This window comes from Rattus rattus, chromosome 3, assembly GCF_011064425.1.
Source record: "Rattus rattus isolate New Zealand chromosome 3, Rrattus_CSIRO_v1, whole genome shotgun sequence".
In the NCBI taxonomy this organism is placed as follows: Eukaryota; Metazoa; Chordata; class Mammalia; order Rodentia; family Muridae; genus Rattus; species Rattus rattus.
The window spans coordinates 148172348-148196009 of record NC_046156.1 but is presented as its reverse complement, the minus strand read 5'-3'; the positions used below and the strand labels follow the sequence as shown (position 1 = coordinate 148196009).

General features: G+C 39.2%; 1 protein-coding gene across 2 annotated transcripts in view; it reads left to right on the top strand.

Moving 5' to 3' along the window:
- Sema5a (semaphorin 5A) overlaps positions 1-23662 on the top strand; it is a 433267-nt gene that overhangs the window by 383257 nt on the left and 26348 nt on the right. For both annotated transcript variants that reach the window (XM_032898665.1, XM_032898666.1), the window contains one exon: positions 22100-22325. In XM_032898665.1, the coding sequence (XP_032754556.1) occupies positions 22100-22325 (226 nt within the window). The remainder of the gene's footprint in view (positions 1-22099; positions 22326-23662) is intronic.

Genomic DNA, 23662 nt, shown 5'->3' with positions numbered 1-23662 from the left:
CCGAGTAACAATCTAACCAACGTTTGAAATCTCTGTCGAGTTAACATAATCCCTTTCTCTGATTTAGTTGATTATCCCAGGAAGTAACAAAAAGTGAGCACAATTAGTGTCCTTTGTATGATGTTTCCTCATCTTGAATAGTGTTTTCCCGGGGAACCTTGGGTCTGCCTTGGATGGAGGCAGATAACCTACAAGGATTTGCACAGGAAGTGTTCTACATTATTGTTTATTTGTTATATATGCCTACCTACTTGATAATGGTAAAGCTTCGAGACTAGATCAACTTCTGAATCTTAATTGTTGCCCCAGAAATTCACTCACATGAATCCTTTCGCCTATGTTGTTCTCAGTCGCTGCTTTCATCAGTGTCTGGAAGCCTTTCTCTAATAAACTCAATGCCCTTTCAGGTTTAGCTATAACAAATTTTATCTACAATTTATACCAGTGCAATTTTATAACTTAAAAAACTTGAAAAAGCAATTTTCCTAAAAAAAGTTTGAGAACTACCATCAGCTAGTTAATTCCAATTATATTCAAACAAAATGTATAGAAAGAATAATATTGCTATTTGTCTTCATAACTGCTACTGGTGGGTTTTTCTTAAAGAAATTACAAGGAAATTTATTACTTATTTCAGTGACTCAGAGATGTACAATCTGTTTTAGAACGCCTATCTTAAGGGTCTAGAAATTTGGCATTAAAAAAGAAAGATGGCTTGGGTTGTGGTGTGTCCAGGCTCAAGACCAGACACTTACTCTGACAGGGCCATGTGTTTCTCCTCTGAATCCTGCGATATCTTAAAAGTTATTAAAATAAATAAAGAATTCAAGTTTCCCATTAAACCCCAACATGCAGATGTCAATTTAATCACTTGAGTTTGATGAACACCAAATTTGAATAGGTGAGCAGTATTAAAAGCTAAAAAAACATCAATCACACAGTGATTCCAGAGTTCAGTGTCCACATAACTTGGGTACTTGTCAGGAACCACCAGATACTGAATTCAACCTTCTTCCACAAAGCTACTGCATACGTCAGCCAGGTTGTGCACTGCTACTTTATTCCAAGGAGGTATTATATATCACATGGACAATGGCAGAATCTTAAAGATGGAGAGTGTACCATTGGTGCTACTCCAGTCCTGCTCTGAATGCTTGAAATCTTAATGACTTCTTCAAAACCTCAGAAACTTCTTGGCTGCCCCCTTCAAATTGTATCCTATGCACCACAGTTAGCTACTGAGAGGAGCAGGCTTCACATCTTGGTTTGAGCTCTATGTAAAATGGAACTGAGACTACACAAGGCCTTTCAGCAGAAAGATAGCTTGAGAGATTTGCAGTAATGAGGAATAAAAGAGGACGAGAAGAGGAAGGAAGGAAAAACCCCTTTTGGTGCCTGTGATTAAGGTCACTGGGATGGACAACAGGGATCTGATTGCCTTTTGAAACAGAAAAGCCAGAAGGTGCCTTTTAAAAGCTCCTGATCTTCATGAATCCCTTGGATAAAGGGTGCTACCAGACTGTATACCACAGTCTCTGGAGAATGTAGAGAAGACCCAATATAAAGAGCTAACTGTACCCTAGTGGGTAAGGGTGAATGTAACATGCTCACTGCCTTTCCCAAGCAGTAAAGGCAGACAGTTTGCCTCAAGCTACTTGCCACATCTGATTTCATGAAAAGAAAATATGAGCATGCTGGGACAAACCAATGAGAACAGAGTTTCTGAAGCTACTGTCCAATGGATGGAGTTTAATGCTGTTGAGGTTCCCATGTCTTGAAAAATCCCAGAGACCCCTGGGAAATTTCCATCCATCAAATACTTGTGAGTACTTACTATTAGACTATATCATCTCATTTCCTACCAGACATTTTTATTCTTTGGAACTGTTTCTTTCCTTGGCTATATGCACAGCAAAAGCTGCTTGGAATTTCCAGACAAGATCACTTTGATTCTTAAAAAGAGACACAGGAGGGTGAAGGTCCTTTATTCCAGAAATTAGTATCAGGAAGTGGAACTGTAGCAGCTGCCCATTTGCTGGCATCGTAAAGGGGTTAGGAACAAACACAGAAGTCATAAGAGCAGGCTGTAGAGGGGTCTCTCTTCCTAGAAGTCACCCTTGCTGTGCACAGGATGAAGTTTGATGCATGAGATCAAAAGTGTCTCATGGTTTCTGCTAGTTTGAATGCAAATCATTTTAGCTGCCTTCCCTTAAGGAAGCTGCCCTTCTAATGCCATTCATAACTGATAAGAAAAGACATGAACTTCCTTAACAATGACTATAACAGAGTGAGCAAGTACAAGGAGTGTCACATGATGTGTTATTGGCAAGATTAAACAGATGATCTTGACCTTCATGGTGAAGATCAGATGATGTACTATTCCATTGTGCTGTTTGTAGGGAGCATTTACTTATATTTGCAAGTTTTCTCCTCAAGAGAAATGATTGATAACCCTAACAGAAACTGAAAAATACATCTTTATAAGCATAGGAATGTGAAGCTTACTTTCTTTTGTTATGAAATAGCTCACTGAAAAGCTTGAAAATATGAAAGATTGTCAGAATAAAACCACCACATGTTGTTAGAAGAGGTTTGTGCATTTTGTAAAAGTTAATGTCAGTATACAAAATTGAGTAGTGGGGCGGATGGCCACAGAAGTATACATTTTTGCAAATCTAGCATTCGAAAGTTTGGCAATCAAGTTTAAGAATGATGCATAATACAGATGGAGAGAAAAGGAAAAATGATGGATTACAGGAATTAATCCATCACAACTCTGCCTCTAGGACATATAAATAATCGTCTACAATCTTTGGAAATTGCTGTTGGTATTGAGATCTGGAATATTTCACCAAAATGTTTTATTTATAGAGTTGGAAAGCTCTGTTGCACAGATTTCTTTCTGTAAAGAAAAAAACACTTTTTTTTCTGTCTACAATGATTCAAATACTGTGGTGGCAAAACTAATTAAAAAGAATTTCCATGAAGGAAATGCTTTTTTCATGTAAAAGTGATATAAATCATATATACAATCCACACATGCATACATTCTCTCTCTCTCTCTCTCTCTCTCTCTCTCTCTCTCTCTCTCTCTCTCTCTCACACACACACACACACACACACACACACACACACACACACACACACACACTTTTCCTTTTAGAGTTCATCAATCAATTCTGTGACAGAGATCACAATGTTAAAACACCTAAAGCTCACTTGCCGAAGTCTGGCAGCAGTACCTCCTCATGTTTGCCCAATATTTTATGTTTTGTGAATACATAATGCCTGCAGCATGAGTAGACCTTATAAAGCTACGACATAAAATGCTCACCTTAAGAGAATTTTTATCACTTTAACATAATCTTTATTCATCCTTTTTATTAATTCATGCATGCATAGAATGTATTTTGACCACAATCACCCACAGTTTTTCTTTAACTCCTTCTGATAGCAACACCACCCATGTGTCACACACTCACACACATCACTGAGTGAAGTTTGTGTTGCTCATATATGTTCATCATGGCCTACCATACCAAGGACCACACCTTTAAAGAGAACTGAAAACTGAGTTTCTCTCTGTCATAGCATCCATCAATCGTCAATAACTCTTCAATGAGGAGTGGGATTTCATGACTATTTCACATGGGTAGGTAAAGTGGTTTTGCTCTGTTTAGGTGCTCTGAAGAAAGTATTTTAAATACATTCAAACCATCTTCCTTTCCAGTTATGTCCTTCATCTTTGAATCCATCTCTGCTGACAATTTCATAATTGTCGATGATCTGGATAGAGCATCCGATAAATAATAATCCATTAAAGTCTTATGTACAAGTTGGGGGCTAATTTTCTAATCTCATCTGTTCTTACTGGGCAATTGTTGGTTAAATTAAGAGATTACGGGGTTGGGGATTTAGCTCAGTGGTAGAGCGCTTGCCTAGCAAGCACAAGGCCCTGGGTTCGGTCCCCAGCTCCGAAAAAAAAGAAAAAAAATTAAGAGATTATATTTCCAGTACTTTAATGAATTTCTAAGATTTTCATATAACCCAAGAAGATCTTGGGCCCTTCTTGCAGATATTCTAGAAGAATAGGACTTCCTGTTCTACCACACAATTTGTAATATAGAGGATGCTTCTTGCGTTCCTTTTCAATGGGCTACGTCTTTAAATATTTCAGTCCATCCTGCTGCTTCTCACACTGGGGCCATGGTGCTAGCCTGCATCTCATGCTTAAGGCAGCTTAGACTGAGTGGTCCTATCTGAAGCATGAGTACTGACTCTGCTCAATCAATGTAGAGAAAAATGTGAAGACAAGAAAAGATGTGACCCCTATAGATTCCAAGATTTAGGGACCACATAATTTTGCCTCATGGACACATTCCTACAACTAAGCAGAAGCAAAGGAAACAGATGTCCCTCTGATTAGTGCACTGCCATCCCTGCTTACACTGCAGTCTGCATCTCTCAGGAAAGGCCTGTATGCCTCACAATCCTAGCAGATGTTTGCCTGAACTTGATGCTCCTATACATTCTGAGTATCATGACTCTTCCTCATGTTCTATAATTTACACAGTAAATACTAATCCCTCAGCCCAGAAATGGATGGTATTAAAACCAGGGGGAGTGACAGAGAAATACTACACATGATTCTCAACCAAAGTGGCCTAGGAGACAGTAGCATTATGACAGAATACAAACGATGGTGCTGGGGTTGAATAGTTTCAATAGGTGAAGAGGAGGACGTACTAGAAAATAGCTTCCACAAATGTAGATATACAGGATTTTAAAATAAGTTTGATAGTACTTGGTTTGGCTCCTGGAAGACCACTTTTCTGTTGTAGATGTAACTTAAATGTTTAATTACATCTACAATGTAATTTAATATGTATTTTGCTTAAGGTTTTAATCTTTGTTTTCATTTCATTGCAGTGCCTCTTGTGCTATTATTTAACATGTATAATTTAAGTTGTTAAAAGTAATTCACATACATAATAATTTTCAAAGCAACTTATAATTAACTAAAGAAGGAAGCAACAGATGTTGAAACATGAAAAAATGCTTTAAAACATTGAATATTTTCCACAGATGCCATCGTTTCTGCTTTCTCAAAGCTTCACTTTAATGATCCTAAGACATTCTAACAACCCAAGCCTGATTCCAAACACTTGTAATGTGAACACACGCAGAAGTATCTAGCCACAGCTGCTCTCTTTAGCTCATTTCATTAATATTTTTGAGTTGGAATATCCGATTAATCTTTAGAAGCAATTACACGTTGTCAGTTAAAATCCAAAGATTCTGCTCTGTGGCCTAGTGGTTCCGTCTGGTGTGAATGATAGCTGACGTCATGATACCCAACGTTCTGAGCTCAGGTATCTCTTTATTTCATTTCACACCATATTTTTAAATCTTACTGGCAAGATTTCATGATGTTCTGCTTCAAAAGAAACAGCTGCAACAAAGACCTTTGGAGACGGAGTTGGCTCACTTCGTGTCACAATTCTTGTATCGTTTTATAAGCCACACCATGTGAGACGGGAGCATCCATACACAGTGACTTGGCATCTTGCTTCTATTATGAGGGTAAACGAGTTCTATGTCTACCCTAGAATCTACTAATCCCGGGTACTGCTCAATCTGAGACTATTAGAGAACACCATGAAGGCAGGAAATCTTTTGTAATCTTTTGGGAGAAAGAAATGGCTGTAGCTTAAGGAGAGAAATTTTGGAATCTTCCCAACGGTTTATTATACCTCTGAAACCAGAAGCACATGCATCAAAGCTTCTCAAAGTTAACAGAGTATGGGACAAAAGTTAGCAGCAAACCCAGACATCAAACAGGACCTGCTCACGTTTGCCAGGCAATTTCAGTAGAAGCAATACTTAATGTATTGCTTTTTCTTATCTGTTTGCAACTGCTAATAGCTTTTAGTGATAAGACCTTGACATCTGAAACCGAAGAAGAGGAGAGGAACTCTGTCTCCTACATGTACCTTCTTTGAAAATTAAATTGTCTCCTCCTTGAAGTGACCTCAATTGGTACTGTTACTTCTAAAGAGTTTTGCATGTAGAAGAAAAAAAAATTCTCAGTGATGGACTCACATCTGTGAGGTGCCCTATGATAGACATCATGTTCAACTCACTGTCCTTGCATTTAGTCACCAGGGAGTGCCTTACACCTGTACTTTGTAAAGAATCAGTGCTGTGTGAGTGAAGCAGGTGAATAAAGGACGTTTGCAAACATCAAGAAACCTGCTTTTCAGCCTAGGAAAAAAGAATACAAGACAAACAGTTTGGAATTAGTGATGTCACAGATGCACTGGAACAATTAGGAGAGAAAGTAAGAGTTGAGCAGGGTGTGGGAAACCAAGTTGTTGAGTGTGTGCAGGATCTGTTCATGCTGAGATTCTGACCATGAATATGACCTATACCATTACAAGATACATGCAATGTTCTGCACTCAACCTTGGAGAGTAAGTCACAACATTTATGGGGGTCCTGAGCAGGCCTTTCACCTGCCCACTCTGAGGCAGCTCTCTTACACTAATGGCGCATCTGACCTTTTCTGCTCCATGTTTCTACAGTATAAATCCTTTTATGTATTCAGCAGATGCAAGCTACATCATACTTCAAATTATTTCCTTTAATATAGACAAAATCATATTGGATTTAAAAGAACCTATCAAATAATGTTTGTGTATGTGTGTGTATGTGCATGTAAGTATGTGTATTGTATTTATGTGTGTGTATGTGGCATATATTTGTATATATTTATATAGTCATAATACTTTTCCTCAGTGTCCAGGTATGTACGTTCCATACATGTATAGATATATACTTTCAGTGTGTATACAAACATGTAGACAATATGCACTTGATCTCTGTCAGTCTTTCAAATGCCCTTACAACTTCTATCTCTATTTCAAAGGCCACTTTCAAACTTAGAAAACAATTTTAAAATAAATGGCCCTTAAAAATATGTCATATACTATGGAACTTAGTCCCATTCCAAAGACGGCCATCCCATAATGCTGACAGTAGCTTTTTTGTTTTATAACATTAAAATTGGTCTCAATAATGGGTGGCTTGTGGCAGTGACTTTCCAAGATCGTACAGGCTTCTGGAGACAAGAAGTAAATAGATGTCAGAAATTTAGTGTCTCATAAAAACCTGCTTAACCCTCACATTGCCTAACACCCCCCTTCACTGGGGTACACACACAGCTACCCAACCAGCCCCACTTGGTTCTCTCAAAAAGCAAGTCCTAGCACATCTGTGTTTGAGAGGCAGCTTTGAGAATGGGCAGCTCAACTCTGATCTGAAGGTCCACCTACTGAGGGGATACCAGGGACTCAGTGAAAGGGGCATGACTAGGATCACAGAACAGTCCACAGGTCACCACTCCCAAGTAAGGATGGAAGGACCAAGTTAGTGTCATGTTTGTTATGCATGAAATGAAATTCCCTGGACAAGCAGGTCATCATTGCTGCATTTACATGACAGCTGAGAGGTTTTTGGACCAGTGTTCTTTGGAACCCTTCCTGGACTATGTTGCACAGACATTTGCTGCCCTTGAGATGCTGACACTAGAAGCCAGCTGGCTGCATCACTGGTATTACACCAGGAGTCCTTGATGGTAATCTGTCTCTGCACTGAAGATCCTACAGGTCCAGGAAATAGCCACTGAAGAACAGGTCCTGGATTTCAGAAAAGGAATTTGCCTGAAAGTTTCCCATGCTCTGCAAATCTTACTGGAAAGCAACAACAACGAAACAAACTGAAACACAAAAGACCTAGCTGTAATTTAATAAATGAGTGCTTAGCATGGAAATACAAACACAACACCATTGGCCTTGTTTTGGAGTTCTGTAATCCATACTATCTAATGCCATTAAGCAGATGCAATTCACTGGGAGGCCCTTAGCTGGCTTTTCCAGTCCTTGCAGCTGCCTTGCTCTACAGGGGGCCTTGTCTGTCATCTCCTGAGCACTTGGGTCTCAGCATGGCCAGGGGAATTTGTGCCAGAGAAAGCCTATTTCAACTCCATACAACTCTAAAGTTATAACACTCTGGCAATTGCTACTTTTTCACATTTCAGGAAGAAGGGTTGGTTTTTGTTGTTGTTGGTTTGGTTTTTGGTTTTGTTTGTTTGTTTGTTTGTTTTGTTTTGTTTTTGTTTGGTTGATTTTTGTTGTGTTTGGGCTTTGTTTTGTTTTTGCCAAAAATGTAAAAGATGGCACTTGTAACTTGAGCCAATATTGCCGTTGCGTGCTGTTGAAGGCCAGGCCTCTGAGGAAATGGGTCTGCAAGGATGCCTGGACTTAGTGTAACTCTTCTTCTGTTTGTTTTGGATTGGAGAGAATCTGAGTTAATGTCAGGCAAAAGTACTTTGGGCAAGGAGAGAGCTAGGAGCAGGGCTTTCTACATGAACATCTCCCACAGGATTAGTATTAGAATAGGGACTTTTCCTATTCAGTCTGGCTCTGTGTATTACAGGCATTTTCTTGTCACAACTCTAAATCATAACCATGTGCCTTCGACTGTTTCAAAGATCAGTTCACTGAAATGGAGAAGATAGGAGAGGGCATAACTGTTCTTTACCACTAGAGCCTTAGTGGTTCCCAGGTGCAGGCACCCTGTCTCTTTGGCTCACTCACACCCTTAGAATTTCCCAGTGCCCAGCATGAAGTAATTGCACAGCGAATGATTTGTTAGGTGTCATGTGAGAAGGTTAACGTCATTCTGACTGAGGTAGAAATGCCCCTTATTTGGGACCAGCAATGCACATCCATGGTCTTTCCACAGTATCCAAGCAGCCTTGTCTTTGTAAGGAGGCATGCAGACAGGAGTTGTTGCAACATTTTCATGTAAAGCCGCCTCATTTATACTGTTCGAGCCTTTTTCTTGGGCACCTTTGGACAACAGTTAGTGCATTAGATGTTAACAAAGCAAGCTGTAGGAGCTCAAGCGGAGAGAATTTTGTTTGAAAGCAAAGGCTTCTATAACAGGTATGGGTTTGACCAATGATGGAATGAAGTTGGGGATTTAATAAATAATGCTGTCCTTGGGATTAGAAGTAGATGTGACCAGGAACACACCTAATCTTCAGGGTCGTATATGTTAAAAATACATCTCTTCTGCCAAGTGTCCCAACAGGTCGAGATCCAGGCAACAGTTAGCATGTTCTGCAATAAAAGTTACTGTCCTTCCTCTGAGTACACAAATCTCATGGCTCTCTTAGCTCCTGCCCCTTTTATGAGTCCATGCTGAGCCTCCACGGGTCACAGTTTGTAGGAGGTTTCTAAATAGATGGACTTCTCGGCTCTTCCCATTTGACCTGTAGATGCTTCATCTTTGTTTCCTTTGACCGTTTGATGAGTTAGTACTTCCCACGCTGATGGATACCATTGTGAAGTTACCATAAGTCACCCATTGAACTCTGGTTTGTCTTCGAGTCTGGACCCCATTAGTGTCATGTTTGACTGAAGAAGGGAGGGCTCTGAGTACTGGTGCTTGCCAAGTTTGTCCTGATAAATAGCAAGTATGCGGTACTTGGCTAGAAATGGAGGAATGAAAAACAGATTGCCACTATCTGAATCTCAAAATCCGTGAAGGAGATGCCAGTGCAGGCAGCTCTGAGGGTATTGTGGTAAAAATTAAAAAGGAACTTTTCTATTACTTCCCGCAAGCCAGATCCACTCACTCTGGCTGCTACTCATCCACACAGTCCACAAGCTGCCGGCTCCCGGCTGTCTCCCTTTTGGCCGCCCTCTCCGTGCAGTCCCCTAGGCAGTAGTTACCATGCCTGGCACACACACGCACACGCACGCATGCACGCACGCACGCACCCACCTCATTCTGTGGTCCCTTGCATAGTCTCACTCTGCGCAGGCAATAGAACAGGATCCGCACCCTCCAACTGCCTCTCAGCCATTTCTTTCACACACTGTCCTCGTTAGCCCAGTAAATAAGGTTCCAGAAACTTGTAATTTAGCAATCAGATGTACATATTAAATTCCCAATCCACACTATATCCATACAACAAATTCACTGCCAATTAATAAAGATTTAAACCGCCCACTTAGACAGGACAAAATCAACCCAGTCCACCTGGACCTAGATCATCCTGCTCTGTTGTCTCCATCTTGATTTCTCTCCCTTCTCCTCCTCCCTCTCTCCTTCCTATACTTTTCCCCGCCTACCTTTCCTTCTCATCCAATGATAGGCTTCGCCTTATCTTGGACCTGCCGTGTTGCATAGTGACATCATCCTTCATGTGAGCATTCTTTCCAATGGTCTAGAAGCAGTAGTAGCATGCAGAAATAATCTTTGCAAGTAAATGTAAACAAGGAGTAGATTTCAGAGAAGACAATGACATCAACAGAGCTGCAGAGGCCTGGAAGCACAGCATTCATTTATAGTTCTTGAAGGTAGCACCAGTGAGTATGTGGATCAAGAGGACATGAAAGACTGATGTATATTTGAGCAGACATTTTGAAATATCAGGAATCTTAAGCAGTTTGGGTTATACCTTACTGATACTGTGAAGCAACAAAAATGTAAAAATACTGACATGAATATCTGCTATGTACTAACCTACCTATGTATCATTCCCCCCCGTGTGTGTGTGTGTGTGTGTGTGTGTGTGTGTGTGTGTGTGACACGCACGCAAGACATTTAGACTTCCTACTGCTAGTATTACCATGAATGCTCATGTGTTTCATACTTCAACAAACTTCCTCTGCTAACATATTTTAATGCTCTGGTTGTACATAGAGTAGATCTTGTGTTGTAATCAAATCCTGAAAAACATTCTAAAGTTCTAAAATAATAAAAGAATTTACTGGTGTACCACTAAGCACTTATATCTCTAATGATACTTACTAAGAAAGTTTTTTTTTAATTTTTTATATATGGACATTTGTAAGAAAATTAAACAATAGAGACATTGTATTCATATTTTGGAAGAGTATATATTTTTACACCACCATCACATGAAAATTTTGTCTAAATGAACAGCATTGAAGCAAAAACATTGAACATAATTGCTTAAATTTTGCAGTATTTTCCTAGAAGAGAGAATAAATTTAAAAGTTATCCAAAATCAGGATAATAAGTATTTCAACTGGGGCATTTTCCATAGATGTGAAAAATGATCTTGAAGGAAAATACACTATTACATTTATTGAAGGAACATTCTAAAACTGGAGATTTCTGCCCATATGTGCAAGTATAGAGTCTGTGTGTGTGTGTGTGTGTGTGTGTGTGTGTGTGTGTGTGTGTGTGTGTGTGTAAATGGATAAGGGAGAAGTTTTATACAGCTCAAAATTAGAAATTTACTTACAGCAAACATTAAGATAGATATTTGTGACTAAAATATGGATTTGGAAGGAATTTAATTATTTAATCACCACTTTATATTTTAGGAGTATAGAGTAGAATGATTCCCAAATCATATTTAAAGAGATAAAATCCATCATGTGGAATAGTCTGTAAACATTAATTTGTACAATTATCTTATAAGAAATGTCTAGATCAATGAGATGATCTATATCATTGCCATATGCAAAGTATTTTAAAGTCTGGAAATGCTTAGCATATAAATTCAAGTGAAGCATCTAAGCATTCCAAGGATATACATCCTCTGTGGCACATTATATATTTATTTTCCTTGTTAATATTTAAGAACCCTTGAGTATAGAGCTCAGCACTGGTCACATAGTATAGATGCCCCAACAGTGTTGAAAGAGTGATGTATGATGGATTGATGGTGGAAAAACATGAACTTTTATTTTCTTAAAGTTTGTTAGAGTATCATTTAGGCAATATTACTTGGACTTGTAGTTTAAAGATACAAAAGCTTAAGGTTATATATTTAGATCATTATCTGTGAGTCCTGGCAGGAGAGATTGCCTAGGCAATAGGATTCTAGTTAATCAATGTCATTATAAGAAGAAAGTTATTTGAATACTTATGTAAAAAGAACATAATTTCCTGTAGTAAAATTCCCAAGAGAACAAAAAAATGTAATTCCATGGGAGTTTTAATAAAGATATGTGTCAATTATAAAAGTATGTTCTTAGTTCCCCAAATGCACTTAATCTAGTATAGAGCATGAAAAAAAAAACAGTTTAAATGTTTCCCAACAATGAAATGAAATGCAACAAGGACTTGACCTTAGCTATGTACACTCAAGATTCATCATTCATGATGTGAAGCTTTTAGATTAAATATTCTTACTGCTGTCTCCTAGGGCATGAAATCTTTATCTAAATTATGAGCCTGTAAGAAGACAGCTTTATGTAAACTCAGATGAGAATCAATTTAAAAGACAATCAATGTCTACCACATGATCCCATTGCAGAGAGAATGAAATGATTCTCATAGGAACGTGGGTGAAAGTTAAATTTAAACTTGCTTTCCCTCCTTGATAAAAGCATTCTAGAATACACAGCTCTTATAGGACAATTATCTGTTATTGTGACTATTCTTAGGATAGTTGTTCCACTAGTCACCATTTCTGGAGAATGCCTAATAGTTCTATATTCTGTGTAATGAGACTGCTTCTGGCCCGTTGTGCCGAACAAAGGTGTGACATGCGTTTGGCAATGTATTATTTGAAGTAAACTCATTATTGTGCTTGACAAGTACTAATCACAAATATATTATTCTTTTATGATGTTATCACTCCCTTTTTACAGAGGAGACAGCTGAGGCACAAGGACGGGGTTGCAGCAAAATTGAGTGCTGGATGGAGCTGCTAGGCTCAAAGATAAATGTAGACGTGAACAGAAAGTATTAAAGACTGACCAATCTTGCATTTTAAGCAGACTCGAATAAACTGACTTAGAAGAGAAAACCCATTGATAGGAAAGACTATAAAGTGCTGCTTCCTTGCAAGTCTTGCAAGCACTGGGAAGTCATGGGGACCGGGGATTGGATTCTTTAGATGGTTTTCCTCATCAGAATGTGGTCAGTAGGCTAGGAAAGTGATAGAGAAATGGTTTCATTTTCAATCTTTGAAATTGTAGACATATTTGACAGAAAAGGCTAACTTCTCTCTTTCTCGTGCGTATAGGGTATAATCTTGATTTTTGTTCGAGCCAATGAAACCAACTGTGGAATCAGCCCAACAATAGAATCAATGGTCCCTTTGGAGAACCTGTTCATTGTGAAGTAGTATAATCGCTGGTGGCTCGTAGATGAGTTGCTGTAGTCATGGTCCTAATTTGACCCCGAGGGGCATCTCTGAGAACAAATGGTTTCCATACCAATTCTATTATTTCTCACATTAAGAATCCCCACTTATCTTACTGTTTCTTGGTCTTGCTTGCCGAAGGATGTCTTTATGTATAGAAGAAGGGCTTGAAAGCAAAGGAAGGGGAACAATTGGGACAGCAGGCAGAATATAAGAATAGGGAATTTAAGAGTATAAGCCTATAATATGTAATCCCCATAATGTTTCTTACAATCAATAAATACTAGTAAAGTAAGAAAAAGGAATGTTTTTAAATGTCTCTATAGTATTGATTAGCTTTCTATAGAGACCCACTTTAGGAAAAGCTTTGAAATGGAAGCTTGGTTCTTCAAAGAACAAAAAGATCTCCTTTTGGTAGAAGATCAAAGATCCTTTGACCTAATCAATAATGCATTGCCCATCATCATTACCAACTTCACTTACATTCTAGAGAAAATGGTCATGCAGTTGGGAGAGGATCCTGAAGCTATCTTAGAACCTGTCTCTCACAGTATGCATGGCTTCTCTGTGAATGTTCTCCTAGCATCAGAACTGTGGCTGTATAATCAAGTTGTCAAGAGACCTATAACAGACCATAGACCAGCTATCTCTATGGTTTCACATGGGATTGACCAGCCCATTGCATGCAAATATAGAGCCCTTCAAAACTAAGGGAGCCAAAAATATTATAAGTATTTGGATGTACTCACAACCAACATAATTTTCTGGCAAGAAATCCTGCAGGTGGCATTTTGGTCTTCGCTTTTGTTTATTTTCTCAAAATAATCTGCAGTGGTAGTTCCCAAGTATTCCTATAAAAACAACATTCAAGATCGTTCTGTCAGACTTATCTCATTAACAAACCATGTAAAACCATGAACTCCTCATAATAATGTTTAAAGTCCATGCAGGCTCTCAAGTGGACATAGCATACTAAACATTTTTCCTGGAGAGCACAGGGGTCCAGAGAAAGTAAACAGACTGAAGGTCTCCTGTTTACTTCCCTCAAGCTTATGTGTTCACTTTTACCCTAAGGGAATTTCTCATTTAATTGCAAGATATTTGCCAGAGAAAAGATATGTGCATCTCTGCCTTTCACTTCTGAAGACTAAGCATTTAAAACCATTTTAGTGAGAGAATTAAGTGGATAGATGGATCTTCTCACTTGAGAGGAAAAAGTATGTACAAATCACAGCCTTGGCCACAACGAAGGACTCCAACAGCACCATGGATTTTTGTCTTCTCTTGATCTGTCTACATCAGAATTATTAAAAAGAGGGTCTAAAGCAGTGTGTGAAAAAGAAAAACGGCTTACCGTTGGTTATGGGCATACATATATATTCTGCTGAGCATAAACAAATGCATGAACACATTCATGCATGCTCCACATCATTTCTATGTAAGAAAGCACAGGAGTTCTTGTTTGTTACTATGCACTGGAAAGAATCCAGCCTCACTACTGGTAGAAAGTGAATGCCTATTTTCAGACATTCTGAGGTGCTGGGATTGCCTCCCCCTTAGGGCCATTATGATTCTCATTCTTCCCAGGTTTTACTATATGTCTGGGTTAGGGGTTTTTTGATGTGAGAAGACATCAGAACCACAGCAACTCTTAGTAAGGAAATCATTTAATTGGCTCTGGCTTACAATTCAGAGGGTTTGTCCATTATCATCATGGTGGGAAGCATGATGGCATGCAGGCAGACATGGTGCTAGGAAAGGAGCTGAGGATTCTACATCTGGATCCCCAGGCAGCAGAAAGAGAGTGACACTGGGCCTGGCTTAAGCTTCTGAGACCTTAAACCTACACCTCAGTGACCTACTTCCTCCAGCAAAATCACACCTACTCGAACAAGGCCACACCTTAAAATAGTGCCATTCCTTATGGGCCAAGCATCCAAACACATAGGGACCATTTCTATTCAAACTACCATACCAAAGAAGCCCCTGAGGTGTTGGGCTCAGTTCACACTTCTCTTGAACACCTGTGATACCCGTTGCCCCACGGTTTGCCACAAAAGCTCACAGTCCTGGCCCATGAAAATTTCTTGCAGGTAAGGAGGCCTAGGAGGGCTAGTCAGGGAGGGGCTGTGTATGCTTTATTATATCTAAGGTTTATTATATCTAAGGGTTTTCTGGTGGAACCCTTAAGGCCTTTTAACAGTAAAATTATTTCATCTGTATCCTCTTTTTTAAATTTTTACCCCTTTACATCTTTTTCTTGCAGTACTGCTCTGTCTAAGATTCCAATCACTATATTGCATAAGAGAGATGCAAGTGGGCATTCTTTTCTTCTTCCTGGTTTGAAAGCAAATATCTCAGACTTCTCTTGCTTAGTATAATGTTGACTATAAGTTTTCTGTGGAAATAAAGAAGTAGACTTGAGACTGGCGGAAGATACAAATGGGAGTGTATGGGAGGTGCTAAGGTTGGAGAAGAAATTACTAAGTCACACTTTATTTGAAAACTCCATTGTGATTTTTGACACATGTGCTAATTTTAAAGCCTATGATATATCAGGAAGTATACTGTTACCCAGGAGACTGCTACTTGCTACTGCTACCTGCTACTGTGAGGGACAGGGAAAACATGGGTGGATTCCTATGTAAAATCACTCACCTTTGCTGCAGTACAATTTTCACATCCCTTTTGTCTTCCACTATGCTTCTCTAGCCTATAGCAGTGTAGCAAAAATGCAGGAACGGACTTTAGGCTCCTTACAACATTACTGTCTGTTACTAGTGGGAGCTGGTGTAGTGTTAGTGCTGATTGCCGGAGTGTCCTTTCACATTCTGAACCTCATTTAAAGGCATGCACTTTGGTATTTGGAACAGCTGTCTAAAGCTACAGCAAGAGTCAGTGTGCAGAAGATTCTTGGTATTAGGAGACCATCGTGCCTGAGCACTCAGCTGGCAGGTGATGAGATGAGTTCCTGGTGTCTAATGACATCAGAACGATTATATAGGGAGTAGGAACTGACCTGGAGGCTTGCTCTTCTCTTGTCACCCAGTGATTTGCAGACTGCTCAGGTTCCTGTGGAAGGTGATTGTAACTCCTTCATGTTCAGGTCCTGAACCAGCATAAAATGCACAGTAGACAACGACGTTGGTTATAAACAAATTATGTGATCTTAAAGAATGAGGAACATGTTTACTCACACATACACATGGGTCCTGTAGTAAGAAACTGGTGTGCTGGATGGCTATGTGGTGGAAAACAGCACCACTTGTATGACAGATACTGTCCTTGCATCATACACACACATCAAAGATATCTGTCCAAATGACAGTGGAAGGGATGGTGCAGGCTTTATACTTGGGAAGCATTTGCCTACAGTGACTTAATAGGTCTATTCAGCTCCAAACATCCAAATACTAAAGATATGAGAAATACTGTGATACAAACATGTGCATGGACTAGCTGTGCATGCACACAGAATGTACACACATGCACATCTGTATTGGATTTAGGAACTTTTACATCTACATCTTTGAAGATGCACACTTGAATTTTCATCTGATTTTGATGTCATTTTACAGTTGTTCCCATAAAGTAATCCAGGGTTCAATCTCCCCTTTGCAATACTCTGCAAGTGTTGTAAACAGTTAGCATATCACTGTCATAGTTCTTCCTTGCCTCAGCTCACTACTTAATATGTTCAGTATTTCTCCTGGCATGTGAGACATATGGAACATGGTTATAATAAATCTGTCAATATGTTGACTGGGGTTTCTTTCACCTGTGTTTTTGCATCAGTTTCAACTGACTGACTTTTTCTAGTAGGTTGTGAGTTTTTAATTCATTGTAAACCATAATTTTAGAATGGATGCTTGATATTGTAAGTTTGACCTACTTCTGTGCTGCTTGTTATTAGGAAAATATACCAGAGTGCTGGGATATGACTAAATTATGTAAATCCTGTTTGGTGATTTGGGTTCCTCCTTTTACAACTGTTCACTGAAGCAGGGCAGCATTTAGTCTCTGGTAAGTTGCTTTCCTCCCTGGAGAAGACAAATTCTTCCTCATACCCAAACAATGGCCTGAGGATTCAAAGCTTGTCCCCCACTGCTTGTGAGAGCCAGCACAATTCTCTGTCAGTATTGGTTCATCTTTCTGATAGGCCACTTTTTTTTCTCCTGGGTTTCTCTTAGGTCATCCCCACTTTTGTGAACTCCCTTTAAATATATTTGCTAATTTCCATTCACTTGAAGGCTTTGAGAGGGAGCTATTTATGTGTTTAGTTTTTCATTTGTTTGTTTGTTTGTTTGTTAGTTTTCCCTGTGCACACCTCTCCTTTCTGACTATAACCCGTGTACATCTCCTCCACTTCCTTCCAGTTTTGAATCTAAGATACCTTTCTATTCCCTTGACCTCTCTCAGGGGACCTCTTTAAGACTGCTGCCATCCTCCTGACGTTCCCACCATTTTCACCACCATGCAGTAATTGCTCTCTCATTGCCTGATGGCTAGCATCTCAAAATGGTTGTTCCATGTTACTCTGGGCTATTTTGAAAAAAGACTTCATTTCTGTTGCTCTGTCCTGGTAGTGAGCAGGCTGTTTTGTGGGCAAGTTAGTCTGAGTCAGTGACCTCCCACTGCCTACCTTCCTAGGTATCATTCAGTTAATTCTCAAAACTTCTTTTGATCTTTTCTTTGTGGTTTCAGGTGTATTTGCCTGCAGAAGCACCCATGCTTGGGCAAGCACAATTGAATTGCTTTCTGGTTTCTTTTATGGAGGCTAGCTTCCTGTTTCTGCATGCCAAGCTAAGTTACTGAATGAGAGCTTGATAAATGCACACAGAAACCACAAACATTCCATAGGAGCAGAAATTGGTTTGTGTATTCAGTTATTGATGAAAAGACTTTAAAGATGCTTCTCCTACGTTGTACTGAGCATATGGCATGGAAATTCTTCTTGGACCATCTCCATCTCTCTACTTTATTTTTAATCTATAAAATGCTTTAGTTTTTCCTCAAGGAAAAATAAACTGCAAAACAGGAGGCTCCACTTAACCATCTGAATTTGCTAACCAAATTTATGTGAATTCTTCTTGAGTAGGCTTATCTGAACCATGATCAACATGTTTTACCCAGTTAACAAGCAAAACTGTGTAACTGTGCTTCACAGTGGTGATAGAAGAGAAATGTAAAAGTTATTTCATCCTTGCACATTTGCAGTGTACAATGAAGGCAGAATTTAGACCAACAATTAAGCATTAGTGAAGTGCATACCTTGTTTCTCCAACATGAGCCTGAAGTGATGAATAATTCTCATCTTCCCCTGAAGGAGAAGAGAGGTGGTTAAGATGGGGCAGGAAATGAACTCAAAAGGCTACACTTACAGGACTCTGAAATTGAAGAAAGGGTGAGGCTCTCTCACAGATTTCTGGATTAAAAATTTAAATGGATGGTTTTACCTTTGCTAGCTGATACAGAATCCATAAAAAGCACATTAGGAGAACTTTCTTAAAATTGCCTTACTAGCTATTGCTATCTAGTAATTTCTACCCAAATAGTAAGACTCGTGTGTAGCAAATAATACTAATTAAGTCCTTAAATTTTCTTTTAAAAAATCAATATTTATCATTTAATTGTGTGCTAATCCTTTAAATTTGGATAGTCTTTGCAGCTGTTAACCAATAAACTATAGCATATAATTCAACTAAACCATCTAAGGGGTCACAATTGAATGGAATCACTGCATAATTTGAGAAATTAAGGTAAAGTAGATTGGCCTCACCATTTCCTAACCTTTCATAATTAGATACATCAATCAAATGCAGGCAAAATCCTGCCTCAGAGGCTGGTAAATCAAGTCCTGAGTTGCATACTAAACTTTTGCGGAGAAAGCAAACATGTACATAGATGCAGTTATTGGAGACTTAGACACAATGAGCCCAATTTGATGCTTGGATACAGTGAGCCACAGTCACTGCTAGGACTGTGTGACATTCTGTATTTCTGGAAGATGCCAGCTCAGGCATTGAAGCCCACTTTCAAATGCAAGTATCACCCATAGATTTCAAAGACTAGACATCATTGGCTGTCAAGAAGCTAGAGACTGTTGCAGGTAGTTACATAACAAATAATGACCTAACTATTCTATAGGTAATGTTGAAGATGCTGGTGCTGAAAGTGCACACAGTTCACAAATCAACCCCTTCAGTAGCATTTTAAGTCTATGCTATCAAGGAATTCCTGAATACTTGCCCAGCCAAGATGTCATGAGTATCAGATCATAGGGTTGTGTGGTTCTTTCAACCCAGAACTTCTCATAACAGGCCCAGGAGGGTTAAGATAGAGGCTTACTCCTCTTCTGTCTGATAGCCTCTATGCCAAGTACAGGAGAGACATCACTTGCTGTATCTACCTGTTCACCCAAGTGGGTTTATAGCTTTCACTGGGACTGTTTTTCATTTAGCAGTCAGCATCCAAAATTTTACTGTCCTTAGAGAAAAATGAAGTCATTTATCTTTCTATTTTTGTTGGAGTGAGGATGGTGTGAATTGGTAGGAATGGCTAGGAGTATTAAGTCACAGAAAGAGCTATAGTAGTTTTATGTGTTTTGTGTTAAAGTCCTCGTTACAAACATAACTCCTGAGTAACTCTCATTGTGAAAAAAGGAAGAAAATTGTGTGAAGACTACTTAAAATGATTAGAACAAGTAAGATAAGAGTACAATAGTCTTCCAGTTTAATCTGCTGTCACGGGCACATGGGGATGACCATTTTCGTCTGCTGCTACAAACTCCCATTTTTTTATTAGTGAGATTAGTTTTTTGAAGCCCAACCCCAGAAAATGGAAAAAATAAGAACTAGATTTTATTGTCTTCTTTGGGGAAAAAAATGAATCTAGATTGATGGGGATGGACCTGTGCAAAGAAGATTTAACCTAACCACCAACCTATCCTTTGGGCTTAGAGGGACCTGCTTTCGAGGTGCCTATTGGTTGGCATTTAGAAATCGTTTCAGGAATTTCCAGGCTGATCACAACAGCTGACTCTCTGTGCCCAAACTGTTTATAAAAACAATGCAGAAATCAATAAATCAGGAACTCCCCTAAAAGGTCAGGGGAAATAAATAAAAATATAAGAGTTAAAAGATCAGCTATTCAAAGTTGAAGCTAAGTGATCATAACCAGATGATAGAAATTCCAGTAAGAACAAAGGATGAGGATAGCAAACATATAGCATGACCATCAAGAAAATTTCTAAAGCAACAACAAAAAAAGCATCAATTTATAGATTGAAATAGTTTTCCAAAATAATCCAAATGCCAGTGGCTGATGAGGTAACTTTGCCCTTTTCAGCTGTGCCACTGAGAGATAACAAGAGCACAGGGAATGTTCCTTTCTGATGGAAACTTGTTTTCCATCTAAATTTTCTACCAGTATTCTAATACAGCGGCATGTAGCAGTTACATTAAGATAGCAAGGCATGAAGTCTTGTTCTTGAAGACATCCTTACTTATGATTGCCACTCCAGGATTTACCCCAGCTAAAAGGGAGTTGACTAAGGAGAATGATGACTTTCCCAAGAAGAAATGAAAAAAGAAAGAAAAATCTAGCATAGGAGAGCATCCCATATTACTAGGCTTGCCTTTTTATTGGGACTTCCCTGAGTATTTCATACATGGATATGTTCTTTTTTATCTAACTTACCCCAAATTTCCTCCTGTCATTTCCTCTCCTATATCCATACCTCATCTCTCTCCAAACATCATGTGTTCCTTTTTGAGAAACTGACTGTTTGCCATATGTGGGTGTAAGACCATGGAGTGGATCATAAAACTGACTTCTTCCCTCAGAAGCCATAAATTGCCAGTAATTCCTCAGATAAGGATAGAATTTCATTAGCATCTACATCATCCATGCTGGGGTTGGATGACTTGATCTTGTGCAGGACTTATGCACACAGCCACAGCCATGGTGCATTCATGAGTATAGGACACAGTGCTGCTGTGTCCTAAAAATGACTTAGCTCTTGCTTTATATTCATTTGACATTAATTTAAAACTTTACAGTGTATTCATAAGTAGGTGCAGTGCATTATTAGTTTTCTTCTAGTGACATATCCATTATGGATCAATGGAGGAATTGTGACACAGAACTTTCTCAACAGTCCACTGTCTATTCCTCATTCTGTATCCATATATTACCAAGTGCATGGGTAAATGTGACAGGCATATTTTTATCATCTATGTCATATTTCCATCTTGTGTCTACTTGATAGATCTTCAAATCTATTCTCTACTGAGTTTCCAGACCCCTGCAACCTGTAGTTATATGTAGGCATAAAGGATGGAAGAGAAACTGAGAAAATGTCATAAATTAATAGGAGGAACAGAGGGGGAAACCTCCCAGGTTGGACATCATGCCCTGTGCTGTCTGGATAGTCCATTATTCCAATGCTATGAATGTGTTTCCAAGGCTCCTAACATCCATTAATCTCAATCAAATCATCTAGGCTCTAATGAATATATATATATCCCTAAGCCTTTAACAAAATAGCTAAATAAACACCAAGATAAACAACATTGCGAATGACTTATCATGTGAAAGAAAGAAGTCTTTTTATAAAGTGGCTAATTTTTTTTCTCATGCACTTTTGTTTACTGTCTCATGTTTATTGTCTACATAGGAGAAAACACTGGTTTCATTTGGAGATGACTTGAGAATTGAATACTCTGTTAGTGAACAGTTTGACATAAATGTGGTTTTGATTTTGTAAAGTAGTATCTAAGGCTCCAAAGTTTTGAGGACCCACGATATAGCCAAAAAGGAATCCACCACCACTCCCACCCCACCCCTGCCAGCTAGCTGTGTGCTGTAGGAGTAAGACATGCTGTGCATTCTCACCTCTAGGAATACCAGCCTTGTAACACCAATGCATGCCCAGAGTTGAAGAAGACCACACCATGGACCCCCTGGACACCTGTCAACATCTCTGACAATGGGGGCCACTATGAGCAGCGGTTCCGCTACACCTGTAAAGCTCGCCTACCTGATCCAAACTTATTGGAAGTAGGAAGACAAAGGATAGAAATGCGGTACTGTTCTAGTGATGGGACCAGTGGCTGCTCCACAGATGGTAAGGGGGTTCTCTGGGGAATGGCCATTCCATGGGAAGCCCTTGACCTTGTCTCTAAGAAAATAGAAAAATAGGAGGAGCCCCTGTTCAAACAATGTTGTGTTTATGCTCAATCCAAAATAGTTTGTGTGAGATTTACTTAGCATAAAAGAATATGATGAAAATAGTAGTTGTAATAAAAATAGTAGCAGAACACTAGATTCCCCCTTCTTTTAAAAAAAAAAAAAAAGTAAACACAGTAGAAGTACATTTCTTTCTTTATACCATAAAGTGACATTTCTGTTAAATAGCACATTTGATATGACTAATAGTGCTTTGCCCTAGTGGTTCTTCTTATCCCTTCAGTGTGGTTGGAGAAAGCCCAAGGCCGATCCAGTCCCGTCCTCTGCCTGGCCAAGGTACTGCCTGTCATGTCACCTCAGGCAGATCTCTCCTGGAGTTCATCTGTTCCACTGTAGGAATAGTTGAGCCTTTCTCCTGATAGCTTCATTATTTGCTTTGCTCTCTTTTTTCTAATACTTTTATCTAAGTGCACTATATTCTAGTTCTTAAAAGAAAAGAGACACTCATGGAGCAGTTCCTAGAGGATGACATCATGAGAAAGACAATTAAATCTTCTGACAGAACATTCACTTGCATTGCTCAGTACTCTATGAATGTGACCTTACTCAATTCTCCCAACTAACACAGAATGTCCTAGGACAATCACTTTTATTTTCATAGATTGGTGTTCAGATTTAGGGAGGGTCTCTCCAGTGATAAGGATTATATATTGGAATATACAAATAGGGTGATATGTTTTGTAAAGTGAAGTGTCATAATGGGGGGGTATGCATCAGCAGATCCATGATGAAGCAGCCCCCACCCTGAGTTACCACCTATATTACCAGCCTAGTATAAAATGGAGTTTATTTGGGGACATGAAAAAGGAGGTTGAGAAGGAGTAGAGACAGGCAAAAGAGGGGGTAGAGAAGGACAGCGTCAGAGAGAAGACAAGGGAAAGGAAAAGGGAAGGGGAGGGGAGAGAAAGGAAAGGAGAAGGGAAGGAGAGGAGGGGACAGGAGAAGAGAGGAGAGGAGAGGAGAGAAGAGAAGAGAAGAGAAGAGAAGAGAAGAGAAGAGAAGAGAAGAGAAGAGAAGAGAAGAGAAGAGAAGAGAAGAGAAGAGAAGAGAAGAGAAAGGAAGGGAAGAGGCCAGCCAGGAACATATGGAGAGAGAAGTGGGGGCAGAGAATCCAGAGAGAGAGGGAAGTCAGAGGGAGGGAGAGGCCAAACAGTCCTTCTATAGCAAACCAGGCTTGTACTTGGCTGTTGCTAGGTAACTGTTGTATGAAGCCTA